The sequence below is a fragment of the Diadema antillarum genome, unplaced genomic scaffold (assembly GCF_040938485.1).
Source record: "Diadema antillarum isolate AM-2024a unplaced genomic scaffold, OU_Dant_1.0 seq00001268_RagTag, whole genome shotgun sequence".
In the NCBI taxonomy this organism is placed as follows: domain Eukaryota; kingdom Metazoa; phylum Echinodermata; class Echinoidea; order Diadematoida; family Diadematidae; genus Diadema; species Diadema antillarum.
In genome coordinates, this window is record NW_027272050.1 from 213,424 (window position 1) to 231,248 (window position 17,825).

Consider the following 17,825-nt stretch of genomic DNA (forward strand, 5'->3'; position numbering starts at 1 on the left):
TAAAGATCTCAGGTGTTCCGTTCTTTCTGGGCCACCCTGTATATCCAATTATCAAGTGTCACATGTTTTTGCTTTGCAGTAATATCGGTCACATAATCACATGATTATAGAATATTCTGATAGTTACTTTTAAATTCTCGGGTATTTCTGAAAGTCCTAAAACTGTTGGTCTCAAACAAGTGCCTCGCAAACCTCTCTGGAGTTGCTGATTTAATTTCAACACACATTGTATAACTATAGTCTATGACGCAAAACAATGTCATGAATATTGCAAGTTATACTTGTAAATCGGATGTGAATAAAGCATGAAAGTTGATTGTATACGTGTTCTCGTCAGGCGAGTGTAATATCATTTCTTATTCCACAACTCCTACGTGTGCCTGATATTTGAGTATAATTTGCTTGTTGGGATTACGGATTGAGAATCTTATTCATGTTCATTTTTTACTTTCTTGACTTTTATCGGAGAGCAATGTATCTCTCGGACAGTCAAATGAGTTCATTAAGGGGTGATAAAAATCATCCTTTTCTAATCTCAACGAGCGTTTCTTCCATCACGTACGTTTCTTGATAAAATCATGAAAAGTCTCGAATTGGTGCAATCTTGATCCGAGCTGGAAGCGCTCAATTAATCACAAGGTGGTAACCATGTCCCACTAAATAAAACACTTTGAAAACTTCATTGGGCACAAATTAATCTGGGAGAGTCCTAGCTTAATTGGGAAATACGCATCTGTGAGCTCTGTCATCCCTAATCCTCCGATAACGCCTATTTCTTTCTTTCTTTCTTTCTTTCTTTCTTTACATCGTTCCCTTTTCTCTTCTTTTCTTTCTTCCTCTCTATGAAATGAAATGACGTGACGTGACATGACGTGACGTGACGTGACATGACATGACTTGACATGACATGACATGACTTGACATGACATGACATGACTCAACATGACATGACATGACATGACATGACATGACATGACATGAAATGAAATGAAATGAAATGAAATGAAATGAAATGAAATGAAATAGAATAAAATGAAATGAAACAAAATAGAATGAAGGGAAATGAAATGAAATGAATCGAAATAAAATGTAATGTAATGAAAGGAAATGAACCGAAATGAAATATAATGGAATGAAATGGAATGAAATGAAATGAAATGAAATGAAATGAAATTAAGATTTCTATGCTCTTCTTTCAAAGGCCCTGTTCTTGGATGACTCACAAGTGAACACGAGAGCGGCCGAGGCCCTGGGGATGTCCACTATTCTCGTGGAAGAAACGCACGGAGCTCTGCAGCAACTGAAGATGATGACTGGTGTGAACGTAAGTGGAAAGTTTGTTTGTTTGTTTGTTTGTTTGTTTGTTTGTTTGTTTGTTGGTTTTTCGATCCAAAGGTACCAATAGTTTCTATTGAAGTGCTGATGAAATTACAATATACAGGTCAATGAGACACACTTCATTTCCATGCATTAAAAAGAAAAGTTTACATCGACAATAACAATAACAACAACAACAACAACAACATTAAGTTGCAATAATAAGGGGATTTAGTTGATGTTGTCATTTTCATTTGCTAAAACAACATGCTTTCCTTTAAATTACATACGTGACATAATAGTTGCATGAAATTTGCCTTCGGTTCCTTTAGAAATCAGGGAATTACATGGCACAAGATTTCTCAACACGGATGAGTTTTGCTGTGTTCAAATAAATTGTTACTGCATAAAACAAAGTTAACTCAGTAGTTTTGAATGGTATTATACCAGATTTTAAAACGAAAAAATATAATCAACAGCTACTTTTTATGGACAACAAAAATATCTTCGATATTCTAATGTGATTATTTTCTATGTGTGTATAGATTATGAGTATGTAGATTTATATTTTCCCTTATTTTTTATTCGACGTGAAGGTAGCGGATATTAACTGCGCTTCGAAAAGTGTGTTTGATAAAACGAAATAATAATAATGATAATAATAATATAAAGGGATTGTTCTGCATGCTTAGTCTATAACTCATAGATACCTGTTGATGTGAATTTGTAAAGTAACACTCATGTTTGATATCAGAAGAGAGAGAAGGGGTGGGGAAAAAGAGAGAAAGGTTAGAGTATTCTGCACTCCGTTTGTAAGTCATTCGCTCACTCACTGTTGCACCTCGTCACGTATAGCGAAGATTGAATGAGACATGATTAACTCCTCTCCTAGACATGATATAATCCCTTTAATGCGACGTGTGATTGAGACGAATATTGAGATGCTACCATGCAACTAGCAGTCATGTCACGTACAATACGGTTTTTAAGTCACAATTAGCCCGCAATACGCTTTTCTTAAAGGCGGATTCGCCTCACGTTCTTTGCATCTTATTTCGTGCTTCAAAGAAACCCTGTCATATCTTCACTTTGTGAGTCAGTCTGTTTTATTTAGTCAACTTGTACAAATGTAATATCAATATAAGAATACTTATTTACTTCCTTTAGATATTATTACGTGTATACAAGAACAGATCGTATTTCAAGGTACAGGTGAAGGAGACCGTGTTAACTTTGCTTCATCTGTAGCAGTTTGCTTGACTCGGATAAAAGGCATGGAGGCAATACGGCATCTTTTTAGTTCTCTTATTTTTGTGTTTTGTTTTGTTTGTTATTATTGGGGGTTACTGAAGGAACAACAACAACAACAACAAAGGGAAAAGAAGATTTTAACCTCGAGTTAAAACAATGAAATTAATCAAGGCAGAACCAGGGAGGATAACAGCTTCGTCTAGCGTGACGGGATTTGACCAACAATGTAGTCATTCAGTCATTATGTGATGACCCTGAAAGAAAGAAAACCGAAGGAAAAGACTTCATTGGATCGGGGTGTAGCATATCCACTTCATCTTAGTTATAATGGAAATGTTGTTAGCATGACTGGATAGACACGCATAATATCGTATTTATCTCGGATCCCTTTAAGAATAAATCGTTTTCCTAAGCTTTTCAATTCCTCGGATATCCGTCATCAGTCAGAACGTTATTATTCATTGAGGGAGATTAAAAGAAGGGAGGATTTAGGGGATTCTCCACGTTCTTGGTCATCAGATTACGACTAATAGGCGGCGGTCGCATAATGTAATAAGTGAAGGAAAAGGACGAATTAATGACGAATTATAGATCAGGACAACTTTGTGTGTAGTGTGTCGAAGGTCGTTAATCAAACGGTTGTAGATATTCCCATAGTTTAAGCAATCTTTGTCTAGACACACAATTACATGACTTGATAATGACGATCATGCTACGTACATATATATTTCATAAGGGTGTATAATATCATATAAATATGCCAATACAAAAGTATGGACAGAAACCAAGACGTAATGCGACGAGACTGTCCTCGTATGCCGAGTAGGCCAAGGGTATATAACTTATGTTCGGAATTTATTTTGGGGGACTCAATCAGATGGGGTTTGCAGGACAGGAGAAAGAGAGGGGGAGAGAGGGGGGATGGGGATGGAGAGAAGGGGAACGAGGCTTTACCCCCTGGTCATTGTTTCAACATGTCAACCTTTATTCTTCATCCAATTCTTTGTTCTTTGACAACATCCAGAACGGAAGATTGCCCAACTAGGGATGAACGTTGACCTTAAACAACTTGACATATTAATCTACACGGTCGATCTTGAGATCGCTTATCGGGCATTAGTATGCAATCTTTTTTCTTCTTCTTCTCCCCCTTTTTTTATAACCATCATTGCTCGCCACTTTCTTCTTTTCATCCTCTCTTCATTATTGGATGGGATCGAATTTCAAGTCAGTGAGGAATTAATCCTCGATTTCCCGCCTCGAGTTTTCCCCCCTTCGAAGTTTACTGGGTTCACGACAAGGGGTCATTCTTTCTTCTCTGATTGAAATCTGCCCCTCTGCAGGTGTGTACGCCGGCGGGACCCATCGCTGCAGATGTAGACCGAATCACGCACGCCTACGTCACTACCAGGGTAAGCTATTGGATGAAAGTATACAGTAGCTTAGTCTAGTTTCCAGACCCTCTGCCAATTTAAGTCCCTTCCACAAATTGCGCCCTCCGTGGCGACGAAGTGGCCGCCGCCTTTGCCTTCAGCATGCCTTGGGCAGGACCACTGGGCAGGACCATCCACCTCAGCCTTCTGCTTCTTTCCTTGTTAGAGGGCGTTAATATTCTGAGAAGTACTTTTTTTTTATGACATCATTTGTGCATATGCTTTATATTGTATTTGAAAAAAAAAACTGCCCTTATCAGACGAATGAAAGACAGATCGACAACTTGTACCGCTTTGAATCATGTTCTCTTTTTCTTTTTTGATGATGGAAATTAATAATCTATAGAACTGAACTGAATTGAATAAAAAAAATAGCAAAAGCAGATGGTCTGGAAGCCAGACTAACAGTAGCTAGAAGCAGGGCTAGGAAAGAGACAATAATGCTACACGCGGCACTCTTGAGTTGCAGTATTGTTGTTGTTGTTGGTGGTGGTGGTGGTGGTAGTAGTGGGTTGTTGTTTGTTTGTTTGTTGTTGTTGAAACGCTGTGTTGGTGACGAGGATTTTACCTACCTCAGAGTTGCTAAGGGTTCATGTATTCTCCTGATTCACCATGAACAGAGAATTCCTTGGATACCGTGGAAATTATAGCAGAGATAGTGAAATGAGATAAGACAAAAATTTAGAGAGATAAAAGACTGAGTGGATAAATTGATGTTACAAAAGATGATAAATTATAACTTAGAAACAATAATGACATAATTTTGGCCTTCCTGACGTACTGATTTTTTGGAGGATAACATGGATTTTTCCCCCTCTGAACATTTTATCTGACAGCACGTGAGCATGAATGGGATACAAAATTTTCTCATTAGTTTGAAGGGTCATCGTTGTCCTAAAAATAATGCGATGATGTCGTTTATTTCTTCGCTAAATTATGTTTATCTATATGAAGCTATCTCCTCACACTAACTTTTAGAATAAGATCCTGTTTTTCACTCTGTGCGTGTGTGTGTATGTGTGTGTGTGTATGTGTGTGTGTGTGTGTGCGTGCGTGCGTGTGCGTGCGTGTTGTACATGGCTATTATTTTTTTCATGGCCGCTCATCGCTCATAAAGAGTATTGTGGCGTCACCATTCATTATTCCATGAACATATAAATATACTATTCAGAGTATTTTCTTTTCTTAGAAAGAGTCTCTCGAGACACATTCTTCATCCAGCAATAGTTAGTAAGGTTTTATCTTCATTTCTCTTTCTTTTTTTTAAAATCTTGTGCGGCAAGCTTTGATACAAAACACTGTGAATTTACCGACTAGTTTGTTGTATGGAGAAAACCGGCGTAGCTGCAGTTTAACGAGAGAAGCGAGGCATGATTACTGTTTTCTCACCGTCGTTTCGCTGCGCCTAGCCGAACGATGTGGTTAGCTGAGTTGCAGCCCGTTCTTGTTTTCTCTCTCTCTCTCTCTCTCTCTTTTACTTGCCTAATTTTTTCTTGTCACTGCTTGCCGATTGTTTGATAATAATTTAATTTCGTCTTTCACTGCGGCCTTGATAATGATCAGGTGGTGGAAAGACTGCTCAAATCAGGCCCTCTTCCTGAATATGGCGACTGTGAACTTGCTGCCCTAACCGGCCAAGTTTTTTTCCCCCTCACAAGAGAGAAAAACCTCACTGGCTTCTGAACGGGAGTTCCGCACCACGCTAGGGATGGGGTGGCTCATTAGCGTTTTGCCCTGGCATAGGGAAACGGAACATGCAGAGCAATTATATCGTACTTTATGATATTGTGTAGACAGATTGTATTTATAGAATTCAGAGGGTGGATGGATATAGTCAGTGTGTAGCGATTTAGGTTGATGTCAAAATAACGACCTCATGCACCGCTGCAAACTTAACAGAAAAACAGAAATGAATTGACACGACGTGGGGGGAATAAGGGTTAACGAGATTACCATCATCGCAGGGACTTGCTTAGACCAAGGAGGTACTAGGCGAGCCTAGAGTACCTCCTTGCTTAGACCACGGTTATATAGACTGTGAGGACGTTCTTTGCAAGTACGCGGGTTGTACTTCGTTCAAGGAGTATAGGACGTTTAAGAGGTTGAGGTCAACATTCCTGTGGAACAGTTTACAGTTCGCGATGCATGCAAGTCAGATATACTTGATTTCTATCTAACAAAAAAGGTCATACTATAAGCACATATTTTACAATCATACTGTTTTAACATTTTGTGAGACAAAAGTTGAATCATTGTAAGTATATCACAAAGTACGATATACCAAATGAATTGGATGATAGGAGGAACAATACAATTCGTTACAAGGATGACAGAAAATTAAATGCAATGATGGAAAAGAGTTATCTACTGACAAACAGAGCTTGTAAATTGCGGATCACTATATTTAGATGAACAATATAATTATCTCCAATCATTACTATCATTAATTATACTAGTCACTACTATCACACGTCTGTCGTTTGAGAAAGCTCTGAATCATCTTCAATAGTTGAGAATACAGAATAAAGGTTTTAGGATAAGTCGAAATTCTAGCTGATTTGTTAGTCATTATCATTGAGTCATCATAACAATTCCTTTGGAATCATGTCATATTTCCTAGACAAAATTCTGACAAGTGTCCTAACCTCCATCTCACCACTTTCAAAATGCCTCACTCCAAAAAATTCAAGGATATGTGTTCCATATTCATATCATTCATTTCATTTTTATATATTTCTGAAGAAGATTCGATCTTGCATAACCACTTTGCTTTCTCTTGAATAAAACCAAGCTTTGTCCTAGATACAGCTGACGTAATTCATAACTGAAAATGACTGAACGTGTGGAAGCATGTTAGATATAGATAACTTCAGCTGCATATATCACGTAATTATTTTCATTCAGTGCAACTTCTAGAGCTATATCTACAGGGCATACCACTTTGATATACACCTATATCTTTCATTATATAGAGGCAACCTGCAATGACCTAATGCATATCTTATGGAGAAAGCATACACCCCTCCCCTTCCAAAGGTGTATAAAGCCAATACCTTGCCTACTGCTCTCTCCCATGTTACCGACCGTGCCTCCATACAAAAGGAATCTTTTCCCACCGTGAAAATGTCCCTGGCTTTGAGATACATATCTCACACCTGTAGATAATTTCCTATGGAGACGTGTATTGCAAACAAACATTTAATACAACAAATCTGTTCAGTAAAAAAAAATGAAAAAAAAACAAGAAAACACACTCACTTCGCAATATTTGATATGATTCATGTTTGGTTTCCAGGTGATATGTTTCATTTCTATCCTGAAATTTTCGTTTGTTTGTTTGTTTGTTTCTTCCTGCTGAAACTCAAGGGTTCTTAAGGACCGATCTCTATGCCCTCCATACCATCTAACTCTATAAACAAATACGGTCCCTCCAATTTTGAATGAAAGTATGTCTTGCATTCTGATTCTTGTTTGGATTTTGTGTCGGAATCCACCTTCGTCAGTGGCTATATTGCAGTTACTATAGTAAAACCAGCATTCCTAACTTTCGCGATATATACCTTCACCTATTTGAATTCGTGAATATAAGTGAAATGTCTATTATGAGAGTTGTAAGGAGAACCTAAAGCACATTATAATCAAATTTCCATGAACAAGAACATTATAGATATAACGTCTTGAAAATCAGTTTTTTCTTTATTTTCACATCCCATTTTGTTGTGCCTGAAATGCTTGACATCCCTGGGTAACACAGCTTATCATACTTTTACTTCTCTTATTACATGTAGTAATAATGATGATAATGATAATGATGATAGTTATCATTAGTATTAGTATAAGTACCTGTATAAGTAGTAGTGAGTATGAGTACTACTATTAGTATTATATAAGTGTTAGTATTAGTATTAGTATTAGTATTAGTATTAGTATTAGTATTAGTATTAGTATTAGTATTAGTATTAGTATTAGTATTGGTATTGGTATCAGTATGACTATTAGTATTGGTATTGGTATCAGTATTAGTATTCTATCATTATCATCATCATAATCATTAGTATAGTAGAAGTACTGTAATCATTAGTATAGTAGAAGTACTGTAATCATTATCATCGTCATCATCATTATCATAATCTTTATCATCAACAACGTCACCGATCATTACTTTAGTGCCTCTTATGCAATATTGTGATTTAGTGATGGTGCACGGAAGATCCACCGTATATTCTGAAACCTCGTTTCAAGAGTGCAAGCACAACTTTTTTCCAAAATTCAACTTGTGACAAGTTTCTCATCATACAACACCCCTCCCTGGCCGTTTACCGGTCACTGAGGACGTTCCCTTGCAGAATTTAGCTATAAGAGCTAAAAAAAAGTTTGTCGAGGGTTAAAGAAACTCGCTCATGCGCTTTGTCACGTCCTCGGTGACCATGAGTCTCATATCACCAGGACAGATAACGCAGTCGGATTTCTCTCTCTATCTCTGCCTCCCCATCTTTCTGTCTATCTGTCTATCTAACTATCTGTTGTATTCATATCTTTATACCTGGACATGAATACAAAGAAGGTTGATACTTGACGCCGGACTTTAATACAAAGGGAGGCGAACTTTTCCAAATTGATAGCAGACCTGCATGACGAGTGCTGTCTGTCCACTTCTCCTCCTCGAATACCAGCTGGACGGGCCTGTAAAACCATCTCGGCTCTCGAAAGCCAGCCGCGTCCGCGACAAGTTCAGTTGGGACTCATTTGAAGAAAGATTGTGTCGACTGACTGATGCCAATTACAGAATAACGGTTCATTGAAATAATAGGCGTAGCAATAACTTCAAAGTTTATCATCTTATATTCAACTTCTCTGTTAAGATTGTAAGCGGGTTTTTTTCCCGATAATATTCCATCATAGACGTGATTGTGAATGAGATATTGTCACAATCTTTGTTCGAGTAATGTAATGAAATGATGTTTTGTGATGTCTTGTCATTATTGACATGAAAAGAGGTATGTTTTCAAATGATAAGAATAAAAAGGAAGAGTTGGGCTAAATTCAGTCTAACCTATAGAAATTGAATCCAATCTGTCCTGGAACTGAAAATTTTACAACTTAGCTTAGCAACAAACTTAAACACAACTTAAAAAAATAGTAGATATACCCATCTCGAGCCCTCTTTTTTGTCATTGGTTATTGTTTGGACATGTGCGAAGCAAACTTAAGCAACTAGCTTTCAAAATGGTTAAACGCTTTGCAAACTGTTGATTATATCGGCTTTTGTCATTGATATATACACGAGCATGTACTAGTATAAATGAACGAAGGACCATCGGGTACTGTCCAAAATCCCCTTTTCATTCGAAGCTGAGTCATGTAATTTCTTTCAGATTTTCTACAAGTTAATTCTTAGTCAGAGGCACTCACCCATTTTTTCGTCAGTGAAAATTGCCAATAACGCTGTGCGTTTTAATGACTCCCTATATCTTAGCAAATTAATTGAAGGGAATTCCTTTTGTTATTGTTGTTCGAAAAAAATAAGGGGGAGGGGGCATGGAACGATGTCCTCATGCAATGTTCCCCGAGGATCTGCCAGGTGCGAACAATTTTTACCTGCTTAACCAATCCGGATTCAAGAAAGGCGGATTTCCACTTGCTTTAGATCGTGAAAATCACTTTGGTCAGCGTCTTTCAATCTTCAACTTAATACCACAAAGCTGATCTATAAACCGTCTTGACTTAGAGATATTTTAGCATTCCTAAAGGAATTTCTGTTCTTATGAATAAATGAAAAAAAAATCCCTAGCTATGGCGAGCTTGTACAGGCTTTCAAGTAGCAGACAAAGTTATAAAAAAAAAATGTTTGGAAGGCAAAAGAATGTTATGCATGCAACAACAGTTTAGTCATTGATATTCACATTCGTCTTTTGGGGGATAAGTTGACTGCATCTTTAAAAAGCGACAAAGGATTATGATAAAACATTGTGATAAAGGAACAAAAACAACTAAAAGCAAGCAAGCAAACAAACAAACAAAAGAACAAACAAATCCACCAACTAGAGAATTCTACTGCAATGTTATTGGTGTAGAGTTATTTAAAGGGGCTGTACAGTACTGGTTGAGGTGGGGATTCATGTTTTTTACATTCCCAAGTGAGATAATGAGAAACCTCTTATGAAATATGAAAGAGCATGTCATTTTAAGAAGGATTCAACGTTTATTTGATAAAAATTAGTTTTCAAATGACTGAGATATCAAAAAAGTTATAATAATAAAAGACTACAGGCCACGCCTTTTATTAAGACCTCTTTGTTTCACCTTGTTTTTGGATATCTCAGCCTATTTAAATCCGATTTTCATCAAATAAACTTTTGATACCCCTTATAATTGCATGCTCTTTGACATTTCATAGAGTGGTTTCTGAATATTTCGCAAAACGTTAAAATCTAAATCTTCACATCGACCAGAACTGTACACACTCTTTAAAGGGATAGTATAGTTTTGGTTGAGACCTAATTTCAGGTTTCTAACATTTTTTTTTTTTTTTGGTGAGATAATGAGGAACCTCTTATGAAATATGAAAGAGCATGCAATTCTATGAGGAATTCATCATTTATTTGATGAAAATTGGTTTTGAAATGGCTGAGATATCCCAAAAAGGGCAATTCTAATAAAGTGTGGGACCCACACTTAACAACGATCGCTTTGTTTTATTTTGTTTTTGGATGTTTCAGTCATTCCAAACCCGATTTTCATCAAATAAACTTTGAATTCCTCTTAAAATGGTATGCTCTGTACTATATCATATTTGTTTTCTTGGTATCTCGCAAAAAGTTAAAAGCCCAATTTTCATCTCCACCAATACTGTACCATCCCTTTAACCTAAAAACCAAACCTTCGAGATGTTACTGTGAAGAGACTAATGATCCACTTTCTAGTATTTTGTGTTATGCCACAATAACGTAGTAGATGAGGAAAGCAGTGAGAGTCTGTAGCAGGCCTTGTGACACGTGATTCACAGGACAGATTATGTAACATCCGTGTGATTAATTAAGTCCTCACGGTCATTGCTTGCCGCACAGCGCATTTGTCTTGTCTCGTCCCTTTACCTCCCCACTTTCATTACGATTTTCCGTTCATGTCGAAAAAGCTAGATTACATCACATGGCATTGAGAAGCTTCTATAATAAAACTTACGTAGTTTATCATCTAACTAGACGTCATCTCGTTTAATGACATACAAAGGGCATTCCAGACGACTTTCATAATTTTACATCATGTAGTACATAAATCGATAGTGCCATGGATAAATTTGTGAAATATGTTGTGGTCCTTGAGAAGAAAAAAATATACTCTTAAAAAATTTCGAAACAAATTACACTGAACAAGGATGATGACATATAGGAAACTCACATATTCCTGTAATGTACCAAAGTAATATCATTACAAGACCACTTGCTTAACAAGCTCAGTTGTTTAGAATCCGTGCATGCTTTCTTCTTTTGTTCTGCTTCCATGAGTATTAGCACTCATTCATGCATTCTCGTGCATGGTAAAGTTGCTCTGTCATCACCCTTGTTCACTGTGATTTGTTATGAATTTTGGAATTATTCTTATTACTTATCCCAGTTGCTGTAAATTCTCTAGCTCTGTACCCATCATAACCAATTCACAGATGTTGAAATGCGAAAGTCTGAAAATCATCGGGAGTTATCCTTTAAGCACTGTTCTCAAACGAGAAGAATTCAGTGACTTTAACCCTTGGTGGTGTGCCGCATTTTCGTTTTGCTCGTGGAGGGCGCAGTCAACAGAGGCCTAGTAGGGTCCGAAGCGCAAGACCTGTTCTATATAATTTCCAGTGATCGAAGTTGACATGGCTGTTGAACACCTACATACCTTCTTTTTATCACGTATTGTTAATAGAGTTTAACTATCAAAGATGTCATAAGCTATATAGGAGAATGCCCATTAAGAAGGGCGCAGCAAGGAAACAACCAGAAAGTTATGCTCTTAGCCAATAATGAATCTTCAGCAAAAATTACTTTCACTATCGAGTGACTAAGATGGCAAATTGAAAATGTATTTTGGACAAAGGCCAGGGGTCTCACTCACATGGAACATTTAGAACTTGTTTTCGGTTCGTTTTGGCACGTTTTTCACTGCATGAGTTAGGATGGCACAGACTTTTGCTTTGTAAAAAGTAGTATGCATGAAGTATGTTATAACATTTGAAAGGTTTACTATGTGTAATCACGGTGCATTGGTCGCAGACAGATATGCACATTAGGCGAGTTGATAATCGAATGGCCTCACAAAATTTAATTTCCCATTGACCTTCCCAACATTAAATCTTGACTAAATCTAATTTGTACGCATCATAAGTGTAGCCAAGAAAACAAAGCTTCGTTTTATTTGCACGTGTTCTTCTACGACTGTAATTGTAATGTCTTTGTTCTGTTGAAACATACAAAATCTTGAAATTTCGTAACTTCCTACTTTTTGCCAATTTTGAAAAAATGCCTCTCATTTTCTAATAGTTTGTGCTCTATACCTTCCACCCTGGGAAATTATATTTAAATTATTTGCTACAGGACGTTTCCTGCCCATTGTCACTTGTACTTTCCCAACCTGACACATTGCGCCAAAATGTCTCTGGCAATATGAAACCCTACCCCCCCCCCCCCCCCGAGAAAAGAAGAAAATGAATAAATAAAACTATAAAAAAAAAAACAGAGGTTGTTCAATGAAGTCTGCATTTCACCTGCTCGATCTGGCTTGGCACTGACCAAGGGCGCGAATAATATGCTCAACTTCAAGAAGGATATCATAGCGATGTGTACATGAGGCGTAGAAAGGGAAAAAAATAGAGAGCGAACGTCTGCGATGCTCATACGAGAACAGGTGTGGGATTAGATAGAGCTTAATTGGGATTTGGACTATCGAACGTGCAAGTGCGCGTCCACGTGACCGTTGCCATGGCGACAGATGAGTGAAGGAATTTAGAGCAAAACGTGCGCATATATCGTCGTCTGAGGGCAACAGAAGGGTGAGGACGAGCTCTCTGCAAGGACGCGACGCCGCATTAGCTCAGTTTTCATCTAAGAGTCTTCCTCACCTTTCGGTGTTAATCACCTAATACGTCTGTGTGTGAAGTAGCCAGCCATCTTTGCTGATTGAATTAAAAAGAAAAACAGCAATAGAAACAAACTGGCACTTGAGACTGACACATTAGGTTTTGAACAAATACCATATGTCCAAAAAAATACAACGGGACCCTCCGCAATGATATCTTTAAAAATATTGAATCAATCTAAATACAAATTCAGGGTATGAAACTATAACTCATTGCCCACATCTTACAGAAAACCCCATTCGATTTGCTTCAGTGGTCAAAGAGAAATGAGGAGTTTTATAGAGGATGTCGGGAATCTCTTCCCTCCAAGTTCTGTATATTGTCAGTGATTGTATTCACACACAAGATCATCGAAGTGCTAGCTTTACAACAATCCACATTTCTCTGTGACCGCTTAACCGAATTGAATGGGGTTTTCTGCAAAAGAGAGCTAAAATGTTATATTTTAAGACCCTGAAGTAGCATTTGGGTGTTATCAATGCGAAAATCTGATTGCAATTTTTTTTTTTTTTTTGGGGGGGGGGCATACTGTACATATGCATACACGTTAAAAAGGTCATATACTGTACAACTATCTGTGGCATTTTATGACAATATACTAGTTCTATTTCAATCTAGTTGTATTTTTGTTTCTTTCTGCCCTGTGTTTCTAGAGCAATGTTAGGTTCCATTTCACGGAGCTGGGGAGCGGTCCACCTGTGCTGCTATTCCATGACATTCCCGACAGTTGTGCCTCATGGAGAAATCAGGTAATACATGTACTCCTAAAAATCCCAAATGCTCAAACTTCTTTTCGAAATCACGTGATGAAGAAAAATCAAAGCTATTAAATCGAAGTGTGACGACAGTCAAATTTGCGTACATAAGATGTGAAAGTAAAGACTGTGTACTCTCCTAAGCCGATGTTGCTTTCGAGAATTCATTTACGCCACTGATGTTATTATGTTTGGGATAAATGTAACCTAGAAGCACTGCTTCTTTAGCATTACTCCCCAATTCCAGCACTTTTGTGCACTCAAAATATTTTGCAAACTTATAAATTTCGTTTATTGTTCATTGTAAAGTTTAGATATGCACTTATTTCTTTTGTAAAAGTTCATATTCATATGTTTATGTTAGAGGCATATGAGTATATATGTGAATAATATATGAATAAACAAAAACAGATGATTGTACTGCGTATTAAAGGGCAGGTGTAATAAGCCAAAACTAAACTAAAGGAAAAAAAAAACAATTCACTACTGCAAAAAGAAGAAGAAGAAGAAGAAGAAGAAGAAGAAGAAGAAGAAGAAGAAATATTCGCTCTAAGTTTAGGCTCTTTTTTAAAATACTATGATAATAGACTATACGAAATAAATATGATTTTTAAAACCTATACGTGACGTTTTCTTATCTTGTTCTGTTCTTCTGCGTAGCTCCCCCTCCTGGCCATGTGTGGTTTCCGAGCCATAGCACTGGACCTCAAGGGATTCGGCGAGAGTAGTAAACCTGCAGGTATGCACTTAATTCATTACATATGCGCGGAGAATATTCTTATAATCATATCTTCTCTGTAATGTGTATACTATAATCTATATCTGCATACAAATGTAATGTACGGATATATTGGTATAAGTGGCAAACGAATGTCATGTATTTCCCTGCCTACGTGAGTCGTACGCATTATCATGTTTCCGTATACCTTGAACGTTAATGCACAGGGCCACAAATACCCATGATGTCTTTTCCCCCCGAATTCAGATAACAGATATGAGGCGGGATCTAAAGATGCCCCCGGATGGTATATCCGTTTATCTATGGACATAAAGAGTCTTCGGAGTCTTACGAGTCTTTGAGTCATAATTTGAAAATGTAAAAGAAGACACGCTCTTGAACAGTCGCGATGAATTCAGTCATTCCTATGTCTTCGTTGTTGTTTTCTACCCTTCCTGTTCAAGACATTTAAAATCGTTTCTGTGGCAACAAACAAACAAACAAACAAATTCTCCGAAGGATATGGCCTGATGCAAAATAGATTAAAGAAATACTTGAGGCAAAATTACCTCGGCAACTTGAAAGTCGCATGTTTCTTTTTAAAAGTTTGCATTGAGTGATGTGCGAAGAGTCTGTAAAATGAAAGGCATTACTCTGTGGGGGACATTGCCCGGGAAAATCATCCCTTCTACAGAATCTACGACGAAAATAAATTTTCAGTCCGTTTTCTTATGAACAACGAGTGAACACCTTTACGTGACGAACATATTTTACTCACGGTTTCTCGAAATCGAATGTACGTCTTGTAAAAAATTGTCAAATGTGATTATATAGTAGCACTGGACATGTTGCAACCATAGCTACATCGCGATATTCTTTCATTTTCATTTCTTTTGTACAGATTTCGAGCAGTACAAATTACAGATTCTTTGTCGGGTGAGTACTATAAATTATAGATAATTCGTCTACATTACTAGGGATTTTGTGAGAGGACTCATAGAAGATAGTCAGATGTCTATTCAAGGTGGTATATCCAATCTGAACTTTTAAACACCTTGTAACTTATTCGAGATGTACTGTAGTCATCCTAGACAATCTATACGGGGGAGGTAATTAGGAAAGCAGTTCGTAAGTCCTTGTTTTCAAGCATGTCGCTTTCTTTGTGGACGCTCTATTCACATCATGGTATCAGCAGGGTGTATGGGTAAACGTGCGAATGATCTTCAAAGCGATACAAGATGAGGGGGAACATACTATTAGGAATTGTGGGTTTGTCATGAAATCTAGGGACATTGCAGGGTTGCAGGGGACCACGAAAACTTCTTAATCATGTTTGTCTTGCGGTTGAAAGAGAAATTCAGCAAGCAGCGGCCGTTTCCTCGCCGGGGTAACGAGCCAATTTCCGGCCCGGACAGAGCCGGGAGCTCGACGCAGGCCGAGCTTGGGTGCTGTCTCCACAGAGTTCCAATGTCAACGGAAACTCGCCATAAAATTCCGTCATTGTTTTTTCATTGCACACGTTGCACGCTGGTAGATTTTACGTATCTACCAACCCTGCTCATAAGCGATGGCCGCGATATGAACGACCCCCAATAATCGCGATTATGATAATGATAATAAATGATAGATAAAAACAAAGAGAGAACAAAACTTGAAAGCGATGTTTGATACGAAAATGGAAGGTAGATGCTCAGGATTTTATGATTTCATGTTTCAGAACAGGGAAGATAATGATAATTACGATGATGATGATGATGATGATGATGATGATGCTGATGATGATGATATTGATAATAATAATAGTTATTATTATTATTATTATTATTATTATTATTATTATTATTATTATTATTATAATAACAATAAAAATCATAATCATTATCATCATAGTTTTATCCAGGGTAGCCTCTATCAGAAATATTGCCAGATATATCCATTTTACACCTGGGTTAAGAGGGACACCAGGGCTAATAACATCCCGTCCATGGACGTAGGCCTAAGCACTTTGCAAGTCTCGAACTCTGGTCCTCCGTTTGGAAAGTCAAGAGTAATCCACTATGCCAATGTGATCAGTAAATCTATTGATTGTACACCTTATTGAAGTTTACTCAAAAGTTTTGAATTCAATCCAGTTCACCAAGTCATTTCTTGAAATCGGACTCGACATAACAATCATCTGCGAAAACATGAACCCTTGGTAGCATGTTGCATCATGATTTAAAGAAAACTAGTCCTTGCCATTTAAAATCCAATAATCATGAGTCTTCTCCAACATTCAGAAGATTTTTCTCTCTCTTTTTTTTTTACCCCTCCAAATCATGATCTCTGCAGGACACGAGGGAATTCCTGGAGGCGCTTGTGAGTATATTTCGTGTTATTTTGTGATATTTCTTTTTTGATGATGATAATTATATGTATTCACAGGGATTATGTAAATTGAATGGTGTTTAAATCTTCACGGAATTCCATTTTGCAAAGGTGAAGTTAGTGAGGATTATTTATATTCTTTGTGTTAAATGACTGGCATTCTGTTTACCTGAGTCAAACTTGAACATGGTGCCAAATTGTTCTTCAACGACAAACAACTAAATCTAAAATGCAGTACATGTATAGGTTAACCTGAAATTATTCCTTCAGTTGTGTGTGTGTGTGTGTGTGTGTGTGTGTGTGTGTGTGTGTGTGTGTGTGTGTGTGTGTGTGTATGTGTTCGGATTATGTACGATCGTTTGATCAGTCTTGTAAATATAACTCGTAACCCTTCGAGTCGTGAAATGATTTTGATGCATAAAAATATCCTCTTATTAAAATTGTCATTGAATTCGTACTAAATTGGCAACTCTGAGTTTTACCTATTATCCTATACATGAAAAGGATTTAGATGGAATTGCTAAAATTCATTGAATCTGCACTAAATCAAAAAGATAATATAAATTGAAAACTGGCAGTTTGAGACAGAAACATTCACTTTTTAAATCTAAAATGTGTTGCCAGTTTAAGGAACAGATGTTTAAGGAACTGTGAATTGATTAAGCAATTTCAGACTAGCTTTTGAGAATCCTACAACTAAAATTAATCAAAAAGACAAGAAAATCGCTCAAATGAAAGACAGGTTTTTATTCTCATGAAATCGTATGAAATCTGGCTATTTGAAATAAATATTTGGCAGAAAGATGCAATACTGCTGGATTAATAAAAAGAAGCTACTCTCCTAAACACCACCTGACTTCTATTCC

At 37.2% G+C, this 17,825-nt stretch overlaps 1 protein-coding gene across 1 annotated transcript in view; it reads left to right on the forward strand.

Annotated features, from left to right (window-relative positions):
* Positions 1-17,825, forward strand: part of LOC139745461 (bifunctional epoxide hydrolase 2-like) — a 75,041-nt gene that overhangs the window by 41,977 nt on the left and 15,239 nt on the right. The window contains exons 5-10 of the mRNA XM_071655851.1: positions 1,202-1,324; positions 3,912-3,980; positions 13,773-13,868; positions 14,535-14,613; positions 15,494-15,528; positions 16,924-16,950. Of these exons, the coding sequence (XP_071511952.1) occupies positions 1,202-1,324; positions 3,912-3,980; positions 13,773-13,868; positions 14,535-14,613; positions 15,494-15,528; positions 16,924-16,950 (429 nt within the window). The remainder of the gene's footprint in view (positions 1-1,201; positions 1,325-3,911; positions 3,981-13,772; positions 13,869-14,534; positions 14,614-15,493; positions 15,529-16,923; positions 16,951-17,825) is intronic.